The sequence below is a fragment of the Strix uralensis genome, chromosome 1 (assembly GCF_047716275.1).
Source record: "Strix uralensis isolate ZFMK-TIS-50842 chromosome 1, bStrUra1, whole genome shotgun sequence".
In the NCBI taxonomy this organism is placed as follows: Eukaryota; Metazoa; Chordata; class Aves; order Strigiformes; family Strigidae; genus Strix; species Strix uralensis.
Genome location: NC_133972.1, coordinates 139,396,748 through 139,423,501, shown reverse-complemented (window position 1 = coordinate 139,423,501; position 26,754 = coordinate 139,396,748). Strand labels below are relative to the sequence as shown.

The following is a 26,754-nucleotide window of genomic DNA, read 5'->3' as shown; positions in this document are numbered from 1 at the left end:
TAAAGAAGCAGTCTTGCTCAGAATTTCATGTCGCTAATACACAGTGTGAACTTTATGGCAGACAAACCTAAACAAGACTTTGTGACTAAAGCCTTGCCTAACATAAGATTACTTATTACTAGTTAAAACAGCTCATATACAATGATTAACATAGAAACCTGCAGTATTACAGCACTGGCAAGACTGCTATGCAGGTAGCTCAAATCCTTGTTTTGTTACCTATTACTTACCTTGAATTATTGTTACAGCATTAAAGAGGCTCCATACTGCATTTCCTCACTTGTCAGATAGCTGCTATGACTTTTTGAGTTGTTAGCTTATAGCTGCTCTAGCATTCCTTGCTGAAGGACAAAGCCTGTATTTTATCAAGATCCTGAAATTCACAACGTTTGCTAAAAAGAAATTATGCCTTAAGGTTGAGAAAATTTACTGTTAAGACATGCAGCATCTCTGTGGAACCTAAAGACTACTGCTTGCTGCTGTTTCTAGCAGCTGCAAGAAGAAACCGTAGCGTCTGGTGGCAAGAATGAAGAAGGTGATCTGGCTGAGGTCCTGTCCACAATAAGAAACAAACTTTTGTAACTGTACTTTACCACTTTACCTTAATGCAAGAAGGCCCCCAAAACAGAAAGCAGAGAGATTAGCTTAATACTTCCTGAACATTTCAGTCTTCAAGAATATATCTCTTCCTTTGTAGCCTGGAAAAATACCTCAGAGGTTTATCTTATTATGACCAGTTTGTACAAATACTTTTCCTTGTAAGCTTCTTGTAAAATAAAAACCTTAACCAAGGACAAAGGTACAGAAAACATCTGAATTGAAGAGATTTCACTTTTAAAAGAGCGCTGCGATATGTTAGTTCAAGTCACTAGCTTCACACCAGTATGACAGTGGAAAGTGTGGGTTTTCTGAGGTTGTGGAACTCTCCTCCACACGATCTAAATCAAGAGAGACAGCATAGTACCACCGTCCATCTGTTGCAGTCTCTGGTAAGCAGGACATTTACAGTGACCAACAGACACCTTGATAGTTACCCCCATCAGAGCGTATCTTTGCTCGCTGTCACTGCAGACAGAGGCAGGGGAGAGCCTAGATGAAACGTGTCTCATGAGCTGTGCGAACAGTGTTGGCATAGACTCGTTACAGAGCCCACTCTGGCCATTCGTTTTTGAGCTTTCCTTTTCCTGCTGGTTTAGAAGAAGTCGCTTTTCAAGGCAAGGTAGGTGGCACAAGATAATCAAGAGATGTTAAGAGCTAGTATCATACTGTTACTTTCCGTATGTTTTCCATTTCTTCTGCGAGATAAAAAGTTCAATTATGCTGATATACACAAGTTCAAAATAATCTTCCACCTAGAGCTTAAGCTTAATTCTTTGATAAAACCCCACATCACCTTTACTACTTATAAAATTACATGGAGTATTACATTTTTAACTACAAAAAAAGGAGTAATTTTGTAAAATTAGCAATATCAATACATACATATTTTTTGGTATAACTTACTGACAGAGATGATAAGTCTGACCAAAATTTCAAAGTGAAGCAAATCAAATTTGAATGTATTATATGGCAGAAAGTAAAATGATAAAAAGTTCGATGTGACAAGATACAACTCTTTAAAAATACAAAACACTTTACTCTGTATTAGCCTCTATCAAGCTAAACATTTGCCAGGCATTTAATACTCCTATGTACATAATTGACCTTTCTTAAATCACTGCAAGCATTTTCACATTTTAGAAATTAGGTCATCTATTGCATGAGGATAAAAGGCCAGGCTTTACATTTAAGTCATCGTTACCCAAGCAAGTGAACTTACATGAACATTTTATACATATTACTATTCTATTTCATGTTTTAGGACAGCAACACTGCTGGACACTCTGAGACTAAAGCAAGTTATTATTCTGAAAAGCTAGACAAGGTCCTTATGTAGGGAAAGGTCAAGAAGAGTCAATTCCTGTAATCCGAATCAGTCTTGTTCGATCCTGCACAGTGTTCTCCACCGGTCTTTTAACATGACACTAGTTCGGTTGTTGAAGTCACCATGAACCAAAATTTTAGCCCAGTTACCCACTCCAAACTTCCTTATTCCTGATTTCAGTTCCAAGTCTTCTTTGTAAGTCCATCGCTAGGGGAAGAACAGAGAAAAATACTGGATATATGAACAGAAAAAGATATTAAAAGCAAAAGCTAAGCTTATAGCAAATATAAAAGCAAGTTTTTATACAGGTGTCTAAAGCTCTCATATAGCTTTCTAGACAGAGTACAGATGTCTGAGGGTGAGTAGGTCATTTTGATTTCTTTTGAGTACCATAACTTGACACCAAATACAACAACAAAGGTTACCAAGTCAAGTGTTACAATACAGTAGCAGACATCACCTGGAACAAGAACCACATGCTTCAATGTTCACAAGTTACAGGAGGAAAAGAAAAGAAAAGAAAAAAGATAGTGGGCAAAGTTTTGCTTCATTCAAAACAAGCTTTCCAAAATTGTACTTTATTAGCCAAGACAAACTTTGACTGATCCTGTATGCATCACAAAAGAGAAAGCATTTTGTGACACATTAACCTAGGGACTAAGAATCAAGACACCACTTACCAACAACAAAGGAATTTCAGTGCCTTAGAAAAAACAAATACCAATATTTAAAACACTGATAGAAACAAAATGATACATACTGCATTTGAAAGTGAGATCAGCCACATCCTCAGGTAACAGCTATGCATTTGGTTTTGGCCATTTGTTGAGACCACTACTTAAATCTCAGTCATGACCTATGAGCTTTTTAGTATTTAGGGGATGACATTTCTCTCATAAAGAAACAAAATTACTTGCAGTTATACATCTGTAAGCATTTGCAGCTAATGGTCTTGCAAGTCAGAAGGATTTAATTGATAAAGGAGTGAGGATGTACCGTCTAGAGCTTCCTTGTCTGGTGAATTCCATTTGCTGTTGTTATGTACCATATGCTGCTTATCTGACACAGTTATGGCAAAAAACAGCATGTAAAAGTTACAGGAACACTGTAGCAGCCCCAGCTGGGCAGAGTTCACATCAGCAGAGGCCGTCACTGTGCTGCTCCCTGTCCTCTCCTATAGCCACAGCAATAAACCACTTCTGCTCTGACCTGATCTAAACTGCAATTCATGTTATTTCCATGAAAGCATCTAGTGCTATGAATGCTTCACTCGGACAGACCACGGGCTGCTCCCTGCCACTGCTTAGAAAGATACAGGACCTTTTGAAATCCTTCCTGGGGCTTCAGCCGAGGGCCACCTCTAGGCTCCTGCGGCATGCAGGGGCTGCTAAATCCCAGCTTTTAATACAGGTCAGTCCAATGCCCCACTCACAGCTAAAAGATGGAAAGGTATTTTGTAACTCTAGTCGGGTCAAGGTAAGTCTGGTAAAGGTACTTCTGGTATCTGGTTGGGAAAGTCTGGGTTGGTTTCAGCTATTAACATGGTATGAATGTGGAATGAACAAGCTGAGTTCAGGACAGGGCTGAAGCCACATGCAGCTGCCCAGGCGGGGATTGGTGTTAACTTGGCTGCAAGGGCAAGGTGTGGAGGTTTGGTCCTGGACTGCCAGTTATACCCTCCCCTGGCTCCAGTTCCAATATGAACTTCCTTGGGACCTGATGTTAACAGTCCCAGACAGCACAGCGGGCTCAGGATAGACGTTGTGACCAGGAGAAACCCTTGTGCATCCTGTAGCTTTTCCTTTGAGTCTCTAGTTATCACTGGGCTGGATGGTCAGCCTGGCAGCGGTGACAGCGAGCTGACACCCAGGCAGCACAGGTCCCCTTTGCCTTTCCTTTGTCTCCTCAAATGAGTGAAAATTTCACCTTTGATTAAAAAAAGAGACACCTTGCAAGTGTACACTGGAGTACAACCAGAACATGAAGTGCCCATGGGACGAGTGTGTGAGAGCTAGTATTTCGTGCATCCAGCTGCACCAGCTGGCAAGTAAAGGACTTGTAAAGCAGGTGGGAGGGCTGGGATACAGGTAGGGGTACGGGGCAGGCAGAGGGGCTGTGCCCATACCTGGGCATCTGCAAGCATTTGCAGGCCTGTGAACCTAGAGAGGCACGTGTGTGCTTTCACCAGTGAACTTACACCTCTACCTGACAGAGGAAGGGCTTGGCTGCCTGCATTTATATCTTACATGGGTACTGTGTGGGGGCGCTGCTGGAGGCAGCACCTCATCCATGGTAGTCTGAGACTGGCTGTGTCTGTGTTCTCTGGGATCTGTGCTCAGCTTCGCTACTCCTAACGTCCCTTAACATCTTCATAGCCAGCAGAATTTGGTTGAGTTGTAAAGTATTCCTGAGGTTAAATGTATATAATAGTTATGTACTAGGGGAACAACTCTTTGTTAATATGTCTACAACGGTAAGTTTATAACCAAACCTGTGGACCCTTATGCAGACTCCCAAAAGGGACCTGTGCTAATAAATCTTCAGGTTAATTGGAACAACTGGATTGCAGAGGGAAAGATGTTTCTATAGAACAGTAGAAAAACAATAGGAGATGTAAAGGGCTGAAGGCCTAGAATGTGTAGTTTGGTGGATGAAGAAGAGAGGTTTATTAGAGCATGTACAAGACCTCCTCCTATAAGTAACAGATCACTTCCAACTATCAAATGGATAAATGGCACTGGCTATAAAGCAGGAGGGAACCTGGAAGAATCAGGCTACAGCTGACCTTTACAATTGGAAATTCCAGAATTGTCAAGAATTGGGTAGAAAGGGAAATGCTTCAACTTACAGAAATTTAAACTTGATAAAGCCAACTAGTAGAACTGCGTAATACAGACAAAATCTGTGAATTACAGGGGAACAAACATCACTTAATTTTGCAAATAACATATCCAGCGGAAATGTAAATCACACGGCTGCTACCATTAGACAAATGCATACCATCCTGCTCGTGCACAAGGGGTGGCTGGGCAGGACAATCCAGGGCCTGCCATTATGATTGTCAGTGGCACAGGAGGCCCAAGGATGTACTCAAGGATGATCAGATAAGTACCTCATCCATGGAAATTAAAAAAAATATATATTTTTTTTAAACTTTCTCTTATCTTAATGACCTGAAACCCTTTCTGGGGATCCTTAAAAGCAATAACAATTTCACTGGGGATGGACCAGGTGACAATTTTGAGTGCCACTCTGCATGGCTCCCCCCTTCCCTTGAATTTAAGCTGCTAAAAGTGGCAGCAGCACTCAGAGGTGAAAGGCAGAGGAAGGAACTTAGGTAACATTCAGCCAGATCAAAATTGTATTCTGGTTATTCTACAACCAACGAAAATTTGGCATCTACACAAAGTACAAGCTGAGGTACATGAAGACCAAACTTCACATCTGAAAGCTGGACTTATTCCAGCTTAATGCAACTGTCTCTTCAAGAAACTATGATCACTGATAAGCAGTGAAAGAATTAGAGTGGTAGTAGTTCAGCTGTGTTTCTAAACAGTTAGAAACCTAGAATTTCTCTAAAGTAGTCTACCCTTTATCAAAAATACTTCCTTTTTCCAATACTTCTGTTCCACAGAGCTTTTGCAACATTAGCAGTGAATGGTGGGGTTTTTTTTTTTACTATTATTAAAAGGCCAGATATTCAATTGGAACCATCTAGTTTTTCTCATTTTAGAGCATGCCTGAAAACTTTCCTAAACAAAATCTTTATTCAAGGAACACAGTTATGCTTGACCTACAGCACCAGATAATTCAAATACTTCCAGCCACAGAGACAATCACAACCCTTGTTACTTGTTCTAATGATTAATTACATTGCTGTTAAAAGGGTTGGGTTTTGCTTGTTTTGCTTTTAAATTGCTTATATTGAGCTTTCTTTTTAAAAGATATTTCTTCAGTATAACATGTAAATGAGGACGCTGCCTTACAGGTAAACCAGAGACTAATTTTCTTTTCACTGAGGAACTGCATAGAGCAGTAACTTGAACCACCCCCCCACCCAAACTACCCGTGCCTCCTGGGATGGCAGATACATAGATACATTGCACTGTTAAAAGCTACCAAGACTGGTTGGGAGACTGGACATAATGCAGCACTATGCTTGAGCTAACATAATCACAGCACCTAGTCCAGAGCAATGTGACATTTGGCTTGCTCAGAATGCTGGCAGAGCAACCTTGAGTTTGCCAGACAGACTATGTAGACATACCCTCAACATATCTAAAGATCTTGTTATTCCTTAGGTTACCAGAGCAGAACTGATTTGGGGTTTTTTTGATTGTGACTCTGATTTTTTTTTTTCCTCCAAGTTTAAATATATGGATTTTTTCCCCCCCCATAAAAGTGTGACTAAATTCTGAAAATCCAGATTTTCAGACACATTCTTTAAGCAAACTGTTACTGATTTGTTATTGAGTTAATGATTTTTTGTGATTTTGATAAGGAATGATTAGGACTAATCAATTAAATAGAATCTCACAGAAATATCATTTTTTATAGAAGATAGTGGTATAATGTTTTAAGTAGTCATAGAGATGTTGTATTTAGTTTAAGGTAACCATACAACCAGTTACACTGCTAGACAAGGTACCATTGTTAGACTGTTTGGTAAGCATGATTTATTGCCCTGTAGACCAGGTGTTTTAAAAGCTGTATTGTGAAAGGGCCTCGAAGTATATTAAAATTGCAATATGAGACAAAGTCCTTGAGTCAAGGACATTGGGGTGGTGCGTGGGTGTGTCTTTCTTTTGAGTCAGTACTCTGTGGTGGTCGCAAAAGCAGCCCCCCAACTCATTTCAGGACTCAAGGGCGCATGACCGGAAGGAGGTGGGAATATGAAAATGAGTTACATGGATTAGCATGTTTATATACGAGAACTTGATTAATATGCATTACTGCATCCAATATAATCAGCATGCTACACAAGTTAGGTGTGCATTGTTGGTGAGATGACTCCCTGCGCACCCGGCGGTTAATAAAGGAGTGTCTGCTTATCTACATCACATTGGTGTCAGTAAGTTCTTTTATCCCATTTTGGTGCCAAACTGTCAGTCAGATTTTAGACTACTCACAGGACTTGCCATACACATACAGGATATAAAGTTGAGTACAAACAGTTCTCTAAATTCTGTGACACTTGTATTCCCTAATTTAGCAATGAGAAAATAAAGTACAGTCTTTTAATAGCACTGCAGATTGTTATATGCAGCTAACTGAAAACACAGCAATGAAAGGCTGAAAACAGGCACTGAACCATTGCAGTGAAGTGCCATTTAAAAAACAAGAGCAACAATGCCAACATTGAAAGAGGGACTACATAGAAAAGGAAGTTCTAGAAGTCAACAGCTCTGACATTCACTGCATTCCTTCATGCATGCAGACAATTTTATAACCCAGATTATTAAGCAGAAGAGCAGATTTATTGTTTAAAAGGCCAGTTATCACTGCTTTCTATACAATATTTATGAGAGGTCTCACTGGCAGGGAGTATGGAATAAATACCACACAGACAGCAAATGCCTACTTTGAGTTTAAAGTGTTTAAAGATACATAATTCTGAACATTAATTTCTTTCAAGTTTTCATAAAATTTTCAGTGAGTTCTTCACTACTACGAGATGTAATTTTCTATAAATTTAGTCTTTACATTTCAATTAAGGTTGAACTATAGTAACAGAATTAACCACGACATCTATTTTTTCTAGCAAGATGTGTGCAGAAGGCCTAGCCCTGGATACGGTGCTTGTAGCTCACCCCATAACAGACTACCTCAACATAAAAATAGGTGAATATAAAGCTGTGGTCCAATCAGTTTAAATCTTGATGTTGAAAACAAGATTGGTGAAACTGTGCATGCTTAACAGCAACTGGTTGACAAGGTACCTATCCAAGTATAAGCTGGAATAAAGTAATTTATTATGTTTTTGAAGGCAACAAGCAAATCCAGTAAGTGCTGATTTTTTTTCTGGTTGTATTCGCAGCTTTTAAGGACACTCTCAGTGATTTAACTGTTCCTGAGATTTGTGAGAAAGTGAAAACCTGTTTATGAGTAGCAGGGGACTTAACCTCCAAGGATAGAGGAGCTCTCATTAGGACCTCAACTAATTCAAGGACAGCATGTAACTGAAGATTTAACCAGTACTTCAACTTCAGTAAAAATGCTTAAAGAACTATAAGTACAACTCTCAAGGACAGTCAAAAAACATAAGCACATTTGTCCTTCCCTGTTATATGAAAACTGAACTGTCAAAATGAACACTGGAAAAGTGAAACACCAAAATGGACGTATGTTGAGAACTTGCACTGTTATCTAAACAGAAAGACTCCATATTATTTCCTAAGAGTTATTCTTAAGAGGAAATCACAGTGGGAATACATTTATTTAATATTAATTCCATTCAGAGGTGTTTATCATTTTATTATGGTAACTCAAGAAAATTGGCGATGTGCAAAAATCAGTGTGTAACAGTTCACCTCAGCATCAGATCAACTTCAAATTGCCTTCTGTTAAGGCACAGACTTCTGTACTTCCCACTAATAGGGAATTCTAGCATTAGTGAATATAGTAGAATTGTTTTAAAGTAATTCAATGAAGTAGGCTTACCCACAAAGAGAATGCAAAGGACTATTTGAAATGTAGCATTATAAAAAGACCGTATTATTTGGTTTATAAAAACTGGAATAGTTTCCCAAGTAAATATATGTTTTCACCTCATATGAACAAAGTATTGAATTATAAAATTGCTGAATTTTTAACCTTCTAATTGGGAAAACAAAGTCTTTGATGTTTGCCCCAAACTCTCATGGGAAAATGACATCCTGATTTCTTTAATCCAAGGATTAAAGAATTTTTGGAAAGAATTTTTTATTTTTTTCACATTTTAAAAAGACAGACTAAGCTTTAGTAACAGTGTATTTCAACAAATTAAAGGCTCATAAGCATTAGCAACAATATTTGAGTCTGCACAAAAGAGTCTTTTTTTTTAAGGACAGGAATTAGAACTTAAACTGTTTCAGGAGCTGTAGCACAACTTGAGTAAGGGAGAATTCTAAACTCAGGCATTTTGAAGAGAGTCATATGAAGTTGGGAAAACACTTCTATGCAATACAGATTAATTTTATCTCCATTTAGACTAGAGAATGGGTACAAACCTGTCTTCTTCGTCCAGAAGCCAAAGCATCTCCATGTGTTTCCACATTTTGCAAGCTGTTCAGACCTAGAAGACAGTTAACATACATCCATTATATACATTAAGGCAGTTTTGCATTCTACCATTTACACGAGACAAGAATGTACACTATTTTGATATGCTTTGACAGACTGGGCAAATTTCAGTGTTTGTTTATATACATATATAAAAGTATATTCATATACACAGGAACGTCACCTTAGTCCAAGGACTCAAAAAAATAGTCTGTTCAAAAAAGTCACTATATTTTCTATGCAATAGAGTTCACAGAAGAATTATATTTTAAACAATTAGGTAAAATTTGGTACATAATAATGAAACATTGTTATTTCATTTTGGTAAAAACATTTTTACTATATGCACTGCTCTCATTTTACATAGGAGAATGCAAACTAACCAGCAATCAGAGCTATGATACTTTGTAGGCAGGTTCCATCCTTTCCACAGAACATGTGTCAGGTTCTAACTACAGCAAGCACCCAAGGCATCTTAAGAGTTTGTCCTTCCAAGTACAACATGGCTACATGCAGAAGCTATAATGTCACCTCTCTGGTAAGACGATGCTAATGGTTTTCAGAACCTACTTATAAGTATTATATAATCCATGTTATAAGTTCTTAAAAAGTAATACCAGGAAGATGCACGAACCTCCTAATTTTTTGTACAATCTGTTTTTCCAATTGTCCAACCTCTTTATTTCTTTCACCCCAGAGTTATCTAGGTCAGAAGTCAGAAAGAGACAAGTTTCATTATTCCTCTGGCAGCTTTCTTTTGCACTGAATACTGTAAATCACAGTAAAGCAAACAAGAAAACAAAACCCCAAGCAAGCCAGAAAATAGTGAATGATTTTGCAAAATGAGTTTCCAGAAAACCTTAAACCATTTTATAGCTTCCTGAACATTGCAACCACCAAATCTGCATTTGTGCAGAAGCCACACACAACAATTGGGAAGTTTTTTTTTTCCACCACAACTGTTTTTATATTAATCTGATCACATTAGACAGCAGTTATCAAACCACCAACCCATTTACTGTGGGGATGTAAGGGAGAAAGTGTTTGACATGACTATTTTGAAAACGTAAAAATAAGCTAATACTCACTCTGAAGAACACTGCTCACTCTGTGTTTCTGTCCTAAATGAGGCCTGCAGGGAATATAAAGCTGAAGTAAAGATACACAGAACTTCATGAAATGTCTATGACTAAGAGCAAGAACAACAAAGTAATTTTTACCTTACTGTGGGGTTTTTTTATGGATCCAGGTGACTGATTTGTAATACTCTGTTGCTCTTTCATTGATATTTAAAAAAAGCCCCCCAAAAATTTCCTAGGCAGCAACTTGCCATTTATGTGATTCCACAATATTTAAATGAAAGAAAATCCTAAGATCTCTCTACAGAAACAACGACATACAAACACTAACTGCTTCAATCCATTAACCCTCTTAACCTTGCCTCCCTATACCTGGAAGAGAAATACACAAGACATTACACATTTAATTTGAAGACACAAGGCATTTTGCACATCTATTTTTTCATACCTTCTTCACAATCTAGGAATTGTTTCCATAGGTTTTTTGATCAAGTCTTTCATCATACCTCTCAGATATGACAGGAGGTTTCCTTCTAAAAAAATAATCTTACAACTTGTCTTCCTGTATACTCTGTCTGCATCAGTCAATTTCCTTAACTAAATGATGCCAAGTATTCAAAGTAAAAAAAAAGCAGAAATACAAGCTCTATCCCAACTACAGGCTACAATGAGAAAGAAGTGGTGGTATTTTTCAAAATAAAGTCAAAGGAGGGGGGAAGGAATTGAGCTTCAAGCTCTCCCAGCATTTCTTAGAAAAGCATGTAACTGTTTTGAGGGTTCACACTGCCAGAATCATGAAGCAATGTAATTATTTCCCATCACACTAGTACCACTAAAAGAATCTTATGTTTAGCTGTAATGAAAAAGTTAAAGACTGATTCCCTTTCTCATCCTCTTTCTTCTCTAGAAGACCTATACCCTGAAATTAAGAGGGCAGGAGTAAAAGGAGCTCAGTCAGGCATAAAGAAAAAACAACATGAAGCATTTCTATGTTTTTGTTGTCATATGAGACTGACAGTTGTTTAAACTGAAAAATTTGCATTTTTAACAACTACTTAAACTTAATGCCAAGCTATTTGATGTAAATGCCAAAAGTAACAACCATAGCAAAGCCAAAATTTAAAAATAGAGAATGTACTTGTAGTTATTTTTCTATTGGATGGCAGCTTGGAGTTTAACATCCTTCCTTCTACCTACTCTTAGTTCTGCAAGCTTCAAGTTACTGTCTGAGCATGACCCTCAGCAGTATAACACTTAATACAAACCTCTGTTTTGTTTCCAAATTCCTTTTGTCATCTTCAACATTCACAGTTTTGTTTTGCAATGTTGTTGCTCCCAATCCATTAGACTCTACCTGTTTTGTGGCTGCCTATGAGAAATGGAATTGATACTTTAATTTTGAAGCCAGCCAGCATACCTAGATAGTAGTTTATACTAAGATTAATATGTGTACTCTCTATTAGGACTAACAGCGCTTATTTCAGACTCTTCAGAGGTATTACCATTAAAAACACACTAGTTTTGAAACTACTGATAAGTTGAAATCCATCAAGATCTTTATCAGCCAACTCAGAAAGTTTTAGTGATAGCCATAAGTGAATGAATACTTGCATAATAAGTGAACATATAGATGGGTGAAATACATTGCAGAAATTAACTAAGACTGCAAATACTATCAAAGTACTCCAAAGTCTGTTTTTATACCTAGATTAGAAACTGAAAACTGACAGGCCTCACAGGTTCCTCTAGTTCGATCCTGCCATGTGCTACAGAACACTTTCAAAAGACGCATGTCTGATCAGACTTTAGGCCTGTACTAGCAAAAGAATTTTGTAACCTCCTGCCTAAACCTTTAGCCATAAACTAAGATTATTTCTCCTCAATTCCCAATAGGAGGAAGGAATAGTTCATTACTCTTTATAAAATGTCCAAAGGATTGTAAGATTTCTACTTTTTCCTAGATTCCTCCCCCTTACATGCTGTAACAAACACCACCTTCAAAAAAATATATCAGTCTACATGAGGTCATTCTCACCACTTTGCTATCAACTTTCTTATCTAGCATCTTAAGGTATACTTACTGTCCAAACCATAAAAAAATCCTGGTTGTGCACCATTATTACTAAGCAGAGCCAACCATCTTCCATCCAACACTGTCTATACATGCCAAGAAGTGACCCATTTTGCAACACTCAAATATCAAAGTGATCCAAAGTTGACAGATTCACTACAGGCCCAGTATTAATTCTTTTTCTGCTTAGCCAGTTGCTCCCACTTTTCATCTGTTTCTTCCTTCAGGGCTTGCTTTTGCCTCCTGTTAATTTTCTGTCACCCATCCAATTTTCAGTCTTGAAATCTTAACCTGTCCTTCACAGTAGCTTGCAGAATCTCTCAACATTTATAAGAGTCAGATAATATAAAAACATACTATATTTCAATCATTCATTCATGAAAATCCTGGGGGGTTTTCTGGTCACAGAATCCTTCCAATCACAGAAAAAAGTTTCACTCCTTAATTTCATAGCTACCCAAACTACCACATCTTTCAGCTCTAAGTTTTCAAAATACTGTCTCTTTTACAGTGGTTGATGGCAGCAAAACACATGTGAAAGTGAGGACGTGTTTCCATACAGATAAATGGGTAGAAAGGGTTTAGTTAAAAAAAGTTTAAATCCACTATATTGTATTTTAAAAGTTAACAGTAGCTTTCAAATGATAATTGTCCCTAAAAATAAGTGTTTTAGAAAAAAATTAAAGTTATAAACAAAAATTATGAAGTATTAAGATCAATGCTTTCTTGCTATAGATCATTTTTCCTTGTAATACATTGTCTGCAGACTGTTCACAGGGTAGCTAACCTGCTTCATTAACAGTAGGATCTGCAATCCTATAGATTCCAAGCTTGACAATAACCTAGAACAAGCAGCCTACAAAACAGTCTAGCAATGCAGACCACCTTACGGTGGACAAAAAGCTGGACATGAGCCAGCAGTGCAACTCACAGCCCAGAAAGCCAACCATATCCTGGGCTGCATCAAGAGAAGTGTGGCCAGCAGGTCGAGGGAGGGGATCCTCCTCCTCTAGTCCACTCTTGTGAGACCCCATCCAGAGCTCTGAGACCCCCAACATAGAGACATGGAGCTGCTCAAGCGGTCCAGAAGAGGGCCACAAAGATGATCACAGGGCTGGAGCACCTCCCTTATGAGGACAGGCTGAGAGAGTTGGGGTTGTTTAGTCTGGAGAAGGCTCTGGGGACACCTTATTGCAGCCTTCCAGTACCTAAAGGAGGCCCCATAAGAAAGATGGGGACAAACATTTTAGCAGGGCCTGTTGCAACAGGACAAGGGGTAATGGTTCACAACTAAAAGAGAATAGATTTAGACTAGATGTAAGGAAGACATTTTTCAAGATGAGGGTGGTGAGACACTGGAACGGTTTGCCCAGAGAGGTGGTAGATGCCCCATCCCTGGAAACATTCAAGGTCAGGTTGGACGGGGCTCTGAGCAACCTGAGTTGAAGATGTCCCTGCTCATTGCAGGGAGGTTGGACTAGATGACCTTTAAAGGCCCCTTCCTACCCAAACTGTTCTATGATTCTATAGTTATACTTCTACATATGGCACCAGAAGAAAGAGAAGAGAGATTAACAGTTAAAGCTAGAGTGTTTTTCTGTAGACGACTCAGGCTACACTGCTAGGAAACAGTTGGGTATTGCATAGCAGAAGGGGGAACTCTTCACAAAAGTTGTCTCCCCCATGTCCCAGAGTAACTTAGTCAAAAGTAAAGATTTCAGAAGTAAGATTTGCAACCTTGCTGCAGATAGTAGGACAGATGTGCAGGCAGTGGGGGTGCAGCCACAGAGGACCTATAGTGTTCTAGACCTTCTCCAACACCTCCAAACCTCCATCTCCTCTTAGACTCAAAGAAATAGCCTTGAAAAATAAACTTGAAAACTGACAGCTGAATGAAACCATTAAAAGGTATTCCTTGTATTATACTTCAAATGCATTTAATAAGTTCTCTAGTGTCTCTTTCTGGTAAGAAAATGAAAACCTCAGAGGAACTTGAAGTTTGTTTATTTAAAATTTGCTTCTTATTACCTTTAGATATTTGTGATTTTGTAATCAAGTAATTCAATATTCTTTTATAGGAAGTAAACATAAGAGAAATTCTTTACAATCCTCCTGAAGATGAACTGCAGGAGGAATGTTGCTCTTGCCTATTTTAAATCACTTTTGAGCAAGATGGTTTGCAAGGAACTTTTTTATTTACAGGAAAACAGCAATAATAGTTTTCCATCTCCTAACTCCTCTGACATTCCTAAAGCTTTTAGTCTTGATCTTTTAGTTTTAGTATGAGAAATCATATAGACTTAAATAAAATAAACATTAAATATATAGTTACATTATCTTTTAAGGAGTCTCAGATCAGAACTGCTTCTCTTAAAGATACACTAATGACAGAGCTCTTTTTCATTATGCTTTTTTCTAACTATTTTTATAATCAAAACAGTTGTGGTAAAAACATTCACAAAAGTTATTTTAGACGAGTCTTACTTCTGCTAATTTTCTCCTAAACATATATTAAATAAAAAGTTTAATAAAACAACCCAAAGGAAAATAAAGCTGCTTCTTCATCTAATACAATAACAGAATATTGTCTTAACAAGACCCTTGAAAGTATAAACTGTTTAATCTTATCAGAACAGAATCATCTAGGTTGGAAAGGACCTTGAAGATCATCTAGTCCAACCATTAACCTAACACTGACAGTTCCCAACTACACCATATCCCTCAGTGCTATGTCGACCCACCTTTTAAACACCTCCAGGGATGGGGACTCCACCACCTCCCTGGGCAGCCCATTCCAACGCCTAACAACCCGTTCTGTAAAGAAATGCTTCCTAATATCCAGTCTAAACCTTCCCTGGTGCAACTTGAGGCCATTCCCTCTTGTCCTATCGCTTATTACTTGGTTAAAGAGACTCGTCCCCAGCTCTCTGCAACCTCCTTTCAGGTAGTTGTAGAGGGCGATGAGGTCTCCCCTCAGCCTCCCCTTCTCCAGACTAAACAAGCCCAGTTCCCTCAGCCGCTCCTCGTACAACATGTGCTCCAGACCCTTCACCAGCTTCGTTGCCCTTCTTTGGACACGCTCAAGTGATTCAATGTCCTTTCTGTAGTGAGGGGCCCAAAATCAAACACAGTAATCAAGGTGCGGCCTCACCAGTGCCGAGTACAGGGGTAAGATCCCTTCCCTGTCCCTGCTGGCCACGCTATTTCTGATACAAGCCAGGATGCCATTGGCCTTCTTGGCCACCTGGGCACACTGCTGGCTCATGTTCAGCCAGCTGTCAATCAACACCCCCAGGTCCCTCTCTGACTGGCAGCTCTCCAGCCACTCCTCCCCAAGCCTGTAGCGCTGCTGGGGGTTGTTGTGGCCCAAGTGCAGCCCCCGGCATTTGGCCTTATTGAAACTCCTACAGTTGGCCTTAGCCCATCGCTCCAGCCTGTCCAGATCTCTCTGCAGAGCCTCCCTACCCTCGAGCAGATCAACACTCCCACCCAACTTGGTGTCATCTGCAAACTTACTGAGGGTGCACTCGATCCCCTCGTCTGGATCATCAATAAAGATGTTAAACAGGAGTGGCCCCAAAACCAAGCCCTGGGGGACACCGCTTGTGACCGGCCACCAACTGGATTTAACTCCGTTCACCACAACTCTTTGGGCCCGGCCATCCAGACAGGTTTTTACCCAGCAAAGCGTGCAATCATCCAAGCCTCGAGCAGCCAGTTTTGCCAGGAGAATGCTGTGGGAAACAGTGTCAAAGGCCTTACTGAAGTTGAGGTAAACTACATCCACAGCCTTTCCCTCATCCAATAAGCAGGTCACCCTGTCGTAGAAGGAGATCAGGTTTGTCAAGCAGGACCTGCCTTTCATAAACCCATGCTGACTGGGCCTGATCATCTGGTTGTCCCACATGTGTTGTGTGATGGTACTCAGGATGAGCTGCTCCATCAGTTTCCAGGGCACCGACGTCAAACTGACAGGCCTGTAATTTCCCGGATCATCCTTCTGACCCTTCTTATAGATGGGCGTCACATTGTCCAATTTCCAATCTGTCGGGACCTCCCCGGTCAGCCAGGACTGCTGGTAAATGATGGAAAGCGGCTTGGCGAGCACCCCAGCCAGCTCCTTCAGCACCCTCGGGTGTATCCCATCCGGTCCCATAAACTTGTATGTCTATGTGATGCAGTAGGTCACTGAATGTCTCCTCCTGGATTGCAGGGGGGTCGTTCTCCCAGTCTGTCTTCTGGCTGAGGAGGCTAGATTCCCTCAATACAACTAGTCTTGTTATTAAAGTCTGAGGCAAAGAAGGCATTAAGCACCTCAGCTTTCTCCTCATCACTTGTTACCATGTTTCCTCCTGCATCTAGCAGGGGATGGAGACTCTCCCTGGTCTTTCTTTTGCTATTGACATACTTATAGAAACATTTCTTGTTATCCTTGATTGCTGAAGCCAGATTAATTTCCAGCTGGGCTTTAGACCTCCTGATTTCTGCCCTGCATAGCCTCACAGCCTCTTTGTAATCACTGTGAGTGGCTAGCCCCTTCTTCCAAAGGATGTAAACTGTCCTTTTCTCCCTGAGTTGCAGCCAAAGCTCCCTGTTCAGCCATGGTGGTCTTCTCTGATGCCTGCTCCTCTTACAGCACCTGGGGACAGCCTGCTCCTGAGCCATTAAGACTTTCTTCTTAAAGAGTGCCCAGCCTTTCTGGACCTCTATACCCTTCAGGACCGTCTCCCAAGGGATCCTGTCAAGCAGGTGCCTAAACAAGACAAAGTCAGCCCTTTGGAAGTCCAGGATGTCAGTTCTGTTTAGCCCTCTCCTGGCCTCCCTAGAAATAGAGAGCTCTATTATTTCATGATCCCTGTGCCCTAGTCGGCCTCCAACCACCACATCATCCACCAGTCCTTCTCTGTTCACAAAGAGGAGATCCAGCAGGGCACCTTCTCTGGTCAGTTCACTCACCAGCTGCATCAGGAAGTTGTCTCCCACACATTCCAGGAATCGCCGGGACTGGTCCCGCTCTGCTGTGTTGTATTCCCAGCAGATGTCTGGGAAGCTAAAGTCTCCCACAAGAACAAGGGCAAGCGATCGTGAGATTTCACCTAGATGCCTGTAGAATATTTCATCCATCTCTCTGTCCTGGGTGGGTGGCCTATAGTAGACTCCTACTACAACATCTGCCCTGTTGGCCTTCCCCCTGATTCTAATGCAAAGACACTCCACCCTGTCTTCACTACACTTGTACTCAAAGCAATCGTAACAGTCCCTAGCATAGAGCACCACCCCACCACCTCTCCTTCCTTGTCTGTCCCTCCTAAAGAGCTTGTAGCCATCAACGGGCACACTCCAGTCATGGGAGACATCTCACCATGTTTCTGTAATAGTCATGACATCATGATTTTCCTGTTTCATCACGGCTTCAAGCTCCTCCTGTTTGTTACCCATGCTGTGTCCATTGGTGTACATGGACTTCAGATGGGCTGATGTTTTGCCCCCTTCCCCCTTCAAATCTAGTTTAAAGCTCTGTCAATGAGCCCAGCTAACTCCTGCCCCAAGATCCTCTTCCCCTTCTGGGACAAGTGCATCCCATCTAATGCCCAGAGGTCTGGTGCCCTGTATACCAATCCATGATTGAAAAATCCAAAGCCCAGGTACTTTTGAATTAAGTTTTGAAAATAGTTTTAACATACCTGTATTAAGAAGTTAGTTTCAGTCTCTTTCATGAAAAGTTCAATGTAAGACTTGACTTTACTTATCAAAAGATCATAACTGAAGCTTTGGAGAAGGGGAACATATGGATCCTTGCTTCTAATTACGGTTGCCAGCTTCACCCTTAAAGGCTAAGAAAAGCACAGCTTTATACAATACAAAAGTATATCCTGCAGTAACCTTGACATCTATGCTAAACAGGACATACACAAAACTAAACATGATGATTAGTTTTCTGAATATGCCCATATAACTTCGTGCTACAGTTTGAAGGGTTCTAAAATTAACTAGGCATAATACCAGGAGGTTACTTTATGTGCTCAGTAAATGGTTAAGTGTAACTTTCCAGAAATCCTCATTCGCATTCCTTTATAAATAACACTGAAAGCAGGGTTGTTAGCAGAGCAAAAACACCCAGAAAAGGCCACTTATTACTAGGTTCTCTTTTCTCATTTGCTGCCTCAAAACTACTTCCATCAAAAGGGGGTTTATAGTGTTCAGGAAAAGGACTATTTAGTACAGTGGCATTAAGGACACACTGATACTGATAATCGCAACTCCACATTTTGTCTACCAACCACTCAATCTTAGAGACCAACATAGCCAAGAATTAACCTCTGTGTACAGGTTGCGTTCTTATTTATGAATTTGAATACTACTACCACAGTCTACACTTTCTGAATATCTGAATCCCCTGAATGAAGAGCATATCTAAAGAATGTTATGCATGTACTACTATTTACATAGAACATGTGTCCTAATATAGCAGGAGATAGAGGCAGCATTTTTGCCTTTTTTCCTTTTCGCCTGCAGTCCTTCTTTTATTCTTTTTTCCACTCCCAGCAAATTCAGATGTGTGTACCAGCTATTATTTTAAAGAGATATGCACTCAAACTTGCATCTTTCTGAATGATGCAGTCCACAGCAAACCAGGAGATGGCCTGACCCACATATGTTATCTTTTTCAGCTAAAGGCATAATAATATCCACTCTACACTATGGATGCTAATAAGTTTTCCTTCCCTGTGATGCTTCAGTGTGTAGAACACTAAACAGAGACGACAAATAGAGGGCACTGCACAGTGCTTCAGAAAAAGTCAGCAGACTGATTATTAGGGAGCTACTATGCCTCCACCAGCATGTTTATACTGTCTTTACACTGAGAAAACAGATTCTGGGAGTTTGATACTGCTGTAGTGACACCTCATTCCTCATATGAACTGGGAAAGGGGATGACAATTGGACTGATGCTGCCCACAGTGAAGAACAACAGCTGCTAGAAGCATTTTACTCCCCCAAATCACCTGTTATTTCTATCAATCCCCTAGACATAAATTTCCTTTTGTATTTACAAGTGCCATGGGTGTGTAAAGTGCCTGTATAGGTAGTAATTAGGATGAAGCTATGCAGGTAGCATTTGCTAACTTTGGAAACCCATTCTGCTCTTCTCTGAAAATGAGAGCACTTAATGTAAGTTAAACAAGTTACTACCTTATCGGAGTCCGAGTCTGTATATAGCCTTTCAAGAACTTCAGCAGCCTCCCTGAAATATCCATTTTCCATATGGACTGCTACAATCTACAAATATAGTTACAAGATATGCTTGTATTACATTTCACCTGAGATCCAGAAAAAACAAGATAAGTCACACTTTTACAGTTTTGTAAGACTTCCAAAATCCATAGTTAGATATTTAAGAGTTACCAACAATTATCTAGTTATAACAATTAGTTCTGAAGTAATATTACACCTTATCTACAAAGGCCTAAAAATCTCTCCACCAGGCATTTAAAAGGATCCTCATTGATGCAAAGTGTCCCATATTTACATTGAGTATTGCTTTCATCTTTCCACAAAAGACTTTCACAGTCCCGATAGTTGTCAACATGTTTTTACATGTTTCGCTTTGAAATCAAAAATCTTCTAATACAGATAATTATTTTTAAGAAAAAAGCTACTCATAATATATTTTAAAGCTCAAGATACTAGCATTTTGAAATGGATATCAAATGATATTTAATTTTTTCAGATTGGCAGCTTTTGAAACAATTTTGAACTGGGACAAACAGGAACCAATTTAGATAGGAAAAGGTCCCCTATACAGATCTATTTATTCTGTGCTGGAAAAAACAACATACTAAGAAAATTCAGTTCAGCCTGCTAATAGCTCAAGTTTTTGTAAAAGAAGCCTTGTTTTAGCAGAACAAATAGGTAGCATCCTGAAGGATTTTGATTAAGTCACACAGACCTGAATTTGAATCAAGAGACGAATATCTTCATGAAGCTTTTCCAGTTTATTTTCTTCCCTTTCAAGTAAAGTCCAGAAAGGCAGAGCAGACTCCAAAGGTGAAATTCTTTTATCATTTTCAAAATGGCATTCTTAGGGGGGAAAAAAAAAAAAAGAAAAAAGGTATTTAAAAACTTAAAGGAGAAAGCTAAATACGTTACTTATATACAATAAAGTAATATGTTATATACATAATTTCTGTTCCTTTTTCCTCAAATAATTTTTAGTCTCTCTTCAGGTGTGTTTAAGAGACCTGAAGTACGTGCCTTCTTTACAATAAGACTGGTTCTTCCTACCCTTGCTAAAATAGCATTACTGTTGCATTTTTAAGGGAGATTATGTGCCTGCTAATTATTGTTCACTTAAAATGCCACTTGCAATAGTGCTAAGTTTAGCATCATGTATTTGGGCTGGCATTAATAATACTCTTACATAAAGCTTGGCATCAGATATCAAAACATTTGGTATGGATACTGTTAATTTTGCAATATAACCACAATCTTAAGGTTCCCCCCCCCCCCCCCCCCCGAGTCTATATTTCTATGTCTTAACTTTTTGTTATATTTGAAGGGGTTAAACTGAGAGGGAAATTCAAACAGCTTAACACAGGAATGTCACTGCAAAAGCAGAAGCAACCTCCTATGTCATTGTACCTCTGTGCCAACATCAAGGTTTGTACAAACTCCCAGCAAGCAGGATCAGTGACCTGTTCTGGCAGAAATCTAGCCCGGCAAAATAACCATCCCCTCACCACTCTAGAAAGTTTCCCAGCCTGGTCATTGCAGATCTGCCCAAGTGAGTGGGCCAACATCACAGATGCAGTAGGAGCTGGCAGGTGCACAAGACTTCTTCCCCTCACCCCCCCCCGCCCCATGGCACTGCCAGTTTAGCTCAAGATGTACAGTCTCACTTATTCCTCCATTTTATATGACATCATAGCAGAATCTCTCTCAATATCTTCTTATTCCTTACAGTAAGTATTTTTCAGACAGAACGTAAACAATTTACTACTGAAATAATAAAAAATATTTGACACCTGCTACAGTAAAAGACAAACACTGAAAATTTAAATAGTACTATATAGATACACATTTAAAAAACAACACTTCTGTGTTTCTCTAATTATTGTTTCAATCAAGTAATATGACACAATATTAAAATAAGCTTAATATGAAGTAAAACCAAAGTGTTTAGCTCATAAAGAGCTGGCATCTGAAACAACCTACTCTGTTAAGGCTCAGATTAAATATTTTAATAATTGGAAAAGGATTAGGAAAGCTACCATACAATATATTAGCTTTCTGTGTACACTGTGCAACTACATCTGATGTAATACCTACCAAGCACATGCAATCTTCCCCACCACACAGGTCATTCTCTACACTGATAAAAACATGCATTGAAGTAATTCCCAAGTGTTATATATAATAATATAGTTTTAAAGCATTATCAGAAAAGTTTCATAATTTGTAGATGATGAATTACTGTAAATATTAGAATTTGATTCCCAAGTTGAACCAAGTCAAGAAGAGTGTTACTACCTGACAAGGAACTTCAAGAAATTTCATTTTATAAAAACAAGGTAGGCTAAAATACACTTTTTTTTCCTTACTATGCTTGTGCTGGCAAGACTGCTTTTGAAGCCCTTAAATTCCAATGAGTTTTATCAAGCAGTGAAAACTTGCAGCAAAAAAGTTGTCTTCCAGAAACTTGAGCATGGAAGCAGAATTAGCTTGGCTAAACCACTAAGTTGTAAATACAGCCAAATAGGAGACATGGTAGTGAGTAAGAGTCCCAGGGACGTGCTGCCAGCTGAAAGTCTTACAGTCTTCTATAAGAAACAAGGGCAGTCATCCTTTTCATCAATATTCTTATTCCTACTGAGTGTCCTGCTTTAACCTCGAATTACATGTGCAGAAAGAAATGCACATTTTGTGCTTTAAACTTACAAATATTGCTCACTAAGAGCTAGTCAATCTTTTCCAGTATATGTCTTTTGTTGATACTACTCTAACAAAAAACCCCCTGTAATTTTAAGAAGCATATAGTCATTCAAACTCAGAGCAGTTAAAATCAGTCAGCACAGAGTAACAGTGGCCCTGCATACAGCTAAATCACATGTGGAATACAGCCAGTCCAAAACCTAATAAACCTCTGTGCAAGTTTACACAAATCTATTTAAACAAGTGAGAAAGAATCAAGAGTATTTACCAAGGTTTTTTCCTTTTGCAATTCTTATCAAAAACTGACAAAGATACACCACTTTTTTCTGATGTGTAGGTATTTTGGAGACACCATTAATAAGAGCTGGAAAAGAAGAGAAAAGTTAAGTCAGTCTTGCTCCAGCACTGCCACAGTGTGGCTAGAAATATACTAGACACTGTTATCAGACTAATAATCAACTAAATTTCTAATTCATTAGGAAACTGATGATGCACATTTAGTTAATATTCTTCCATGTTAAAAGAACTTGAATCATATTTAAGAATTTGATCAGAAAAACCTATCCCTCTTGCAGTTCCTAACAGTAACCTAGAAGTAGTAAGATGCATCATCAGGCTTATATTCATCAAATTAGAAGACCACAGTATCTTACATAAAGGTTTTTTTTTTGCTCAGTAGCTTACTATGAAAGACAACTGTCTGCTCCAGAGAACATTTCTGTAGAATGCCCATAAAACATGAGCCACATGCACACTGGTAACACTCGCATGTTCCTATAGCGACTGACAGACCAAAAGCAGTAAAAGCTACAAGGAAAGCTTAAGTCAGAAATGTACATCTACAAGGGAAATCCTCCTCACAAGGTCGGAACGTCACAAAGATTCTTATATATTTTAGAATGGGAGCTACCATGAGATGATTTCCACCATGCTGGTTACTGTGAACTTCATATTTTAATGTGCTGAATATAGTATTTCATCTTCACAGCACAACACAGAAACATTCAAAATGAAAAGTGAAGAATGTGTCAAGTGACTTGTCTAAGCAGCAGACTGAACACCCTAGTTCAGGAAGCATTTATGTACACATTTCAGTGTCAGCCTAGCAAAAGCCAGGATTCTGGAGCAAGAGACCCCACATTTTGCAATGACACAACTAAAGCACATAACACATTGTTTTACTTGGAAGTACCCAGCCTACTTGCTGATTGGTGTATGATCATCTCCTATGAACAATGGGTAAGCATGAAATTACAAAGTAACTAAATAGCCCCAAATGATTACCTAAGCTAATATCAAGCAGGATATTCTCATTTGGGCTCAGAAGAACACACTTACAACTGCTTCAGTGAGGACAGGTGATACAAGAGCTTTTAATTTCTACAGCTAAAATAGAAAGTAGAAAAAGAACACTACTAAAGTGCCGCTCGTTATAATCACAAATTCATGCATTTTCCATAACAGACAATAGAGTTCAATTTCAGAGAGAGTTTCTATGAGTTCAACGATAGAGATAAGCACCATCATAATGCCCTGAAGACAGAGCCAGAGCTTGGAATTTTTGGAAGTAGGGCAGAAATACTGCAACTGAACCATTCCACAGAATGAAAGGGGTCATCCTGGCCAGTAGCTTGAGATCTTTCAGCTTTCTCTGTTCTTTTAAGGTGCACCTACAATAATGCTAAAGCAAACTTCCTGTGCTTGGTTTGTACAATGGAGCAGTCTTGAGTGCACAAATTTAATTCCTTTACATCTATTCCAGCGAACAAGAAACCTTGAAATGCTTACTGCATAGACACCAGGTGCTTAGCAGCAATTACTCACAAGTATTGCAGACAAACAGAAAAAGACATAGGCTCAGTAATCTTTTCTAGACTGTTCTCCCTCCCTGACCCCAGGGCAGTTTCTCTAATTCATTTGTTAATAGTGCCCTCAATTATAAAATGCTTTCCTGCTTATGTCCACTCAAATGTATTTCTCACCTTAGAATTTCTAATGAAAGGCTAAATATCCAGTTCCTTGCCATGTAGATACCTACAGAAGCTAGTGCAGGTACACAGACCATAATATCCTGTCAAGGCAGGATAAGGTAAGCAAGGCATGCAACCTTGTCATGCGCTCTTTAGATCCTTAATCCCAGCTAACCTAGCTATTTCTGCTTGGCAGTGTACTGAGCTATACAGAAATATTATTTATCTCCCAACAAAATAACTCATCTTGTTCCCTTAAGCCTTCCTACCTCTCTGCACTTGCTTCAGTTTGACCTTCTTGTTGACAATCATTATTTCAATAGGGTCTCACTTTGACACATGCACGAGTAATAGTTTTGTATTTCTATGAAAAAAAAATACCTGCTTTTCTAATGCAATCTTATTACTGTGCTTAGCTTTTTGCTTAACTTTCACACTTCTTGACTTTGTAATTTTACAGCACCGATATGTCCCAACTCTTTCCTCTGTTGCTGAACAGGAACAAATCCCAAATTTGCTCTTAGTTCCCAGTTCCACACGATCCTGCATTCTGTATAACTTAATTGTTTCAACTAATATGGTCCTCAAAAGTCTTCCTGTTCTTCTCAGGAGATATTCCAATCTGCTTCTGTGCTGACAGTATCTCTGCTTCCCTTCATGAAATTTCATTACACTTCTCCCACTGAGTCACAGTCCCAAGGCTAAACACAGAGAAGCACCATTAATAATTTAATCCAGCAGCCCCCGATTCAACATACTTTATTACGTTATCTTTAGATTTCCTATCTCTTACAATTTCTCATATCAATCTTTTTACTCATCATTCTGCCTGCCATTGTATGCCGTTCTTTGCAAAAGTTTAAACAAGCCATACTATCACATTTACTTGAGTCAAGAACACACACACAAAATAATCCCCAAAAGTTCTAACCTGGTATCTTCAGGAAAATGATTTCTAACAGAAAAACCATCATAAATCCATCAAATTTATCCGAGACCTATACATTTGCTTGCAGCTGTTAACTACCCTCACTCTTAAGTATTTCTCATTTTAAATATGTATTTTTCCATTCACTAGACTTAATTCCACCTTTGTGTGCTATAGTTCCTTGAAATACTTCTAGTCTTCCACCATAACCCTGAATATAAACTCAAAGAACTGAGTGTATTTAGGTAATTATACTGTTTTTTACCACATTTGCATCTCTTGAACTCTCAGCATCTGAGGCCTCAGCTGCAGTGACTGCTGATGGTGTATGGGCAACCATATACCACATTCAAGCTTCAAAGAATCACAGTGACAGATTAACACCAATGCTTGTCTTCACCTAATCATGTAGAAGTCCTCACCCCCAAACCCTCAGTAACCACTGTTTTCTTGGCACAGTTCAATTTGCTTCTCTCCCTGGTCTCAATCAAAACATTAAAATTCCCCAGAACTATGATTACCTTACAATACTCCAGCAGAGCTGCCATTGCATATTAAACTCAAATACCACTGGATTAAACAAGCAAACAGAAATCCTGCCTGCATTGTTTTACCTCCACCATGTGCAAGTGTTGCTGATACCGTCAAATCACCTCAGACTACCCTGAAAGTCTCAAAATCTTCTGAAGCCCTCAAAAGAGCTGAAAACTTCCTCAACGATAGCGACCGCGATCGTTAGAAGGCTCCGCGGATCTGCAAAACGTGGTTATAGGAACTAGAAATAAGTGCAGGAGCACTGCTAGCGCTTTAGCACACTGCCGCTCACACTCTGCGGGGCCACGCTGCCCTCAGAGCGCCCGCACCCTCGGAACCCCAACACCGGCCGCCGCCCCTCACCCTGCGCCACGTTCCCCCACCGCCGGAACTCCGCCGCGCAGCCCTCCCCGAAGTGCCGGCACATGCAATAGCAGGCGAACTCCAGCATCCAGCCCGCGGCCACGGCTTCCACCTCAGCCGGCGGAGGCGAAGAGCTGCCACCCGCCCCTCCCGAAGAGCTCTCGGCCGCCTCAGCCATCTTTAACCCGCGCGCCAACAGCTGCAGACCGCGCTCCGCCAACAGCCCACCTCGGCGCTGCTAGTCCCGCCCCCTGTCGCGCGGCAGCCATTCAGCGCGGCCGCCTCCCGCCGACCTCGCTGACGTCACGTCCGGTGGCGGGCGTGGCCAACGCCCGTCAGTCCGCGGAGGGAGGGTGCGGCGCTGGCGTCACGCCCCACCCACCACCCACCGCAGGGCGGGCGAGGAGGCCGTTAGCGGCCAGGGGCCGGAGCGGGGCCTGCGCGTGTCCGGAGCTGCCTCGTCGGCCTGCAGGAGCCCCTCAGCAGGGCATCCCCTTTACCTCAACAGAATAAGCGACGTGACGCCGCCCACAGCACCCTGTCCCCCGACAGGAATGTTGGGGAAGGTCTGGGCTGTGCCCCCGCTGGCCACTGGCGATTTGAGAGCTTTCCTCTGCCGTTGCTGCGTGCTGGGAAACTTTGGTGTAGCCGTGTGAATACCCGTATCTTTTGGTGTCAGAGGCTGAAAAATT

At 40.1% G+C, this 26,754-nt stretch overlaps 1 protein-coding gene across 5 annotated transcripts; it reads right to left on the bottom strand.

The window, feature by feature from the left end:
* Positions 1 to 1,365: 1,365 nt before the first annotated feature.
* Positions 1,366 to 26,274, bottom strand: TERF1 (telomeric repeat binding factor 1). Of its 5 annotated transcripts, XM_074882819.1 has the most exons (10): positions 26,063 to 26,274; positions 22,536 to 22,631; positions 20,286 to 20,416; positions 19,529 to 19,615; positions 18,019 to 18,168; positions 11,529 to 11,632; positions 10,273 to 10,316; positions 9,819 to 9,887; positions 9,133 to 9,197; positions 1,366 to 2,131 (listed from the first exon to the last, which is right to left on the bottom strand). In XM_074882819.1, exons 1-10 carry the CDS (start codon positions 26,238 to 26,240, stop codon positions 1,973 to 1,975), a joined length of 1,083 nt encoding a protein of 360 aa, XP_074738920.1. In that variant the 5' UTR covers positions 26,241 to 26,274; the 3' UTR covers positions 1,366 to 1,972. The 5 variants fall into 5 exon arrangements, with proteins under 5 accessions (XP_074738920.1, XP_074738929.1, XP_074738946.1 ...); XM_074882828.1 differs by lacking the exon at positions 9,819 to 9,887; XM_074882845.1 differs by lacking the exon at positions 18,019 to 18,168.
* Positions 26,275 to 26,754: the final 480 nt, after the last annotated feature.

Coding starts and splice junctions, on each gene's coding strand:
- TERF1 (XM_074882819.1), bottom strand. CDS start 26,240: ATGGCTGAGGCGGCCGAGAGCTCTTCGGGAGGGGCGGGTGGCAGCTCT. Junction 22,632..26,062: donor GTGGGGGAACGTGGCGCAGG/GTGAGGGGCGGC, acceptor CTTCTTTTCCAG/CTCTTATTAATGGTGTCTCC. Junction 9,888..10,272: donor AGTGAGCAGTGTTCTTCAGA/GTGAGTATTAGC, acceptor CTTCTGACCTAG/ATAACTCTGGGGTGAAAGAA.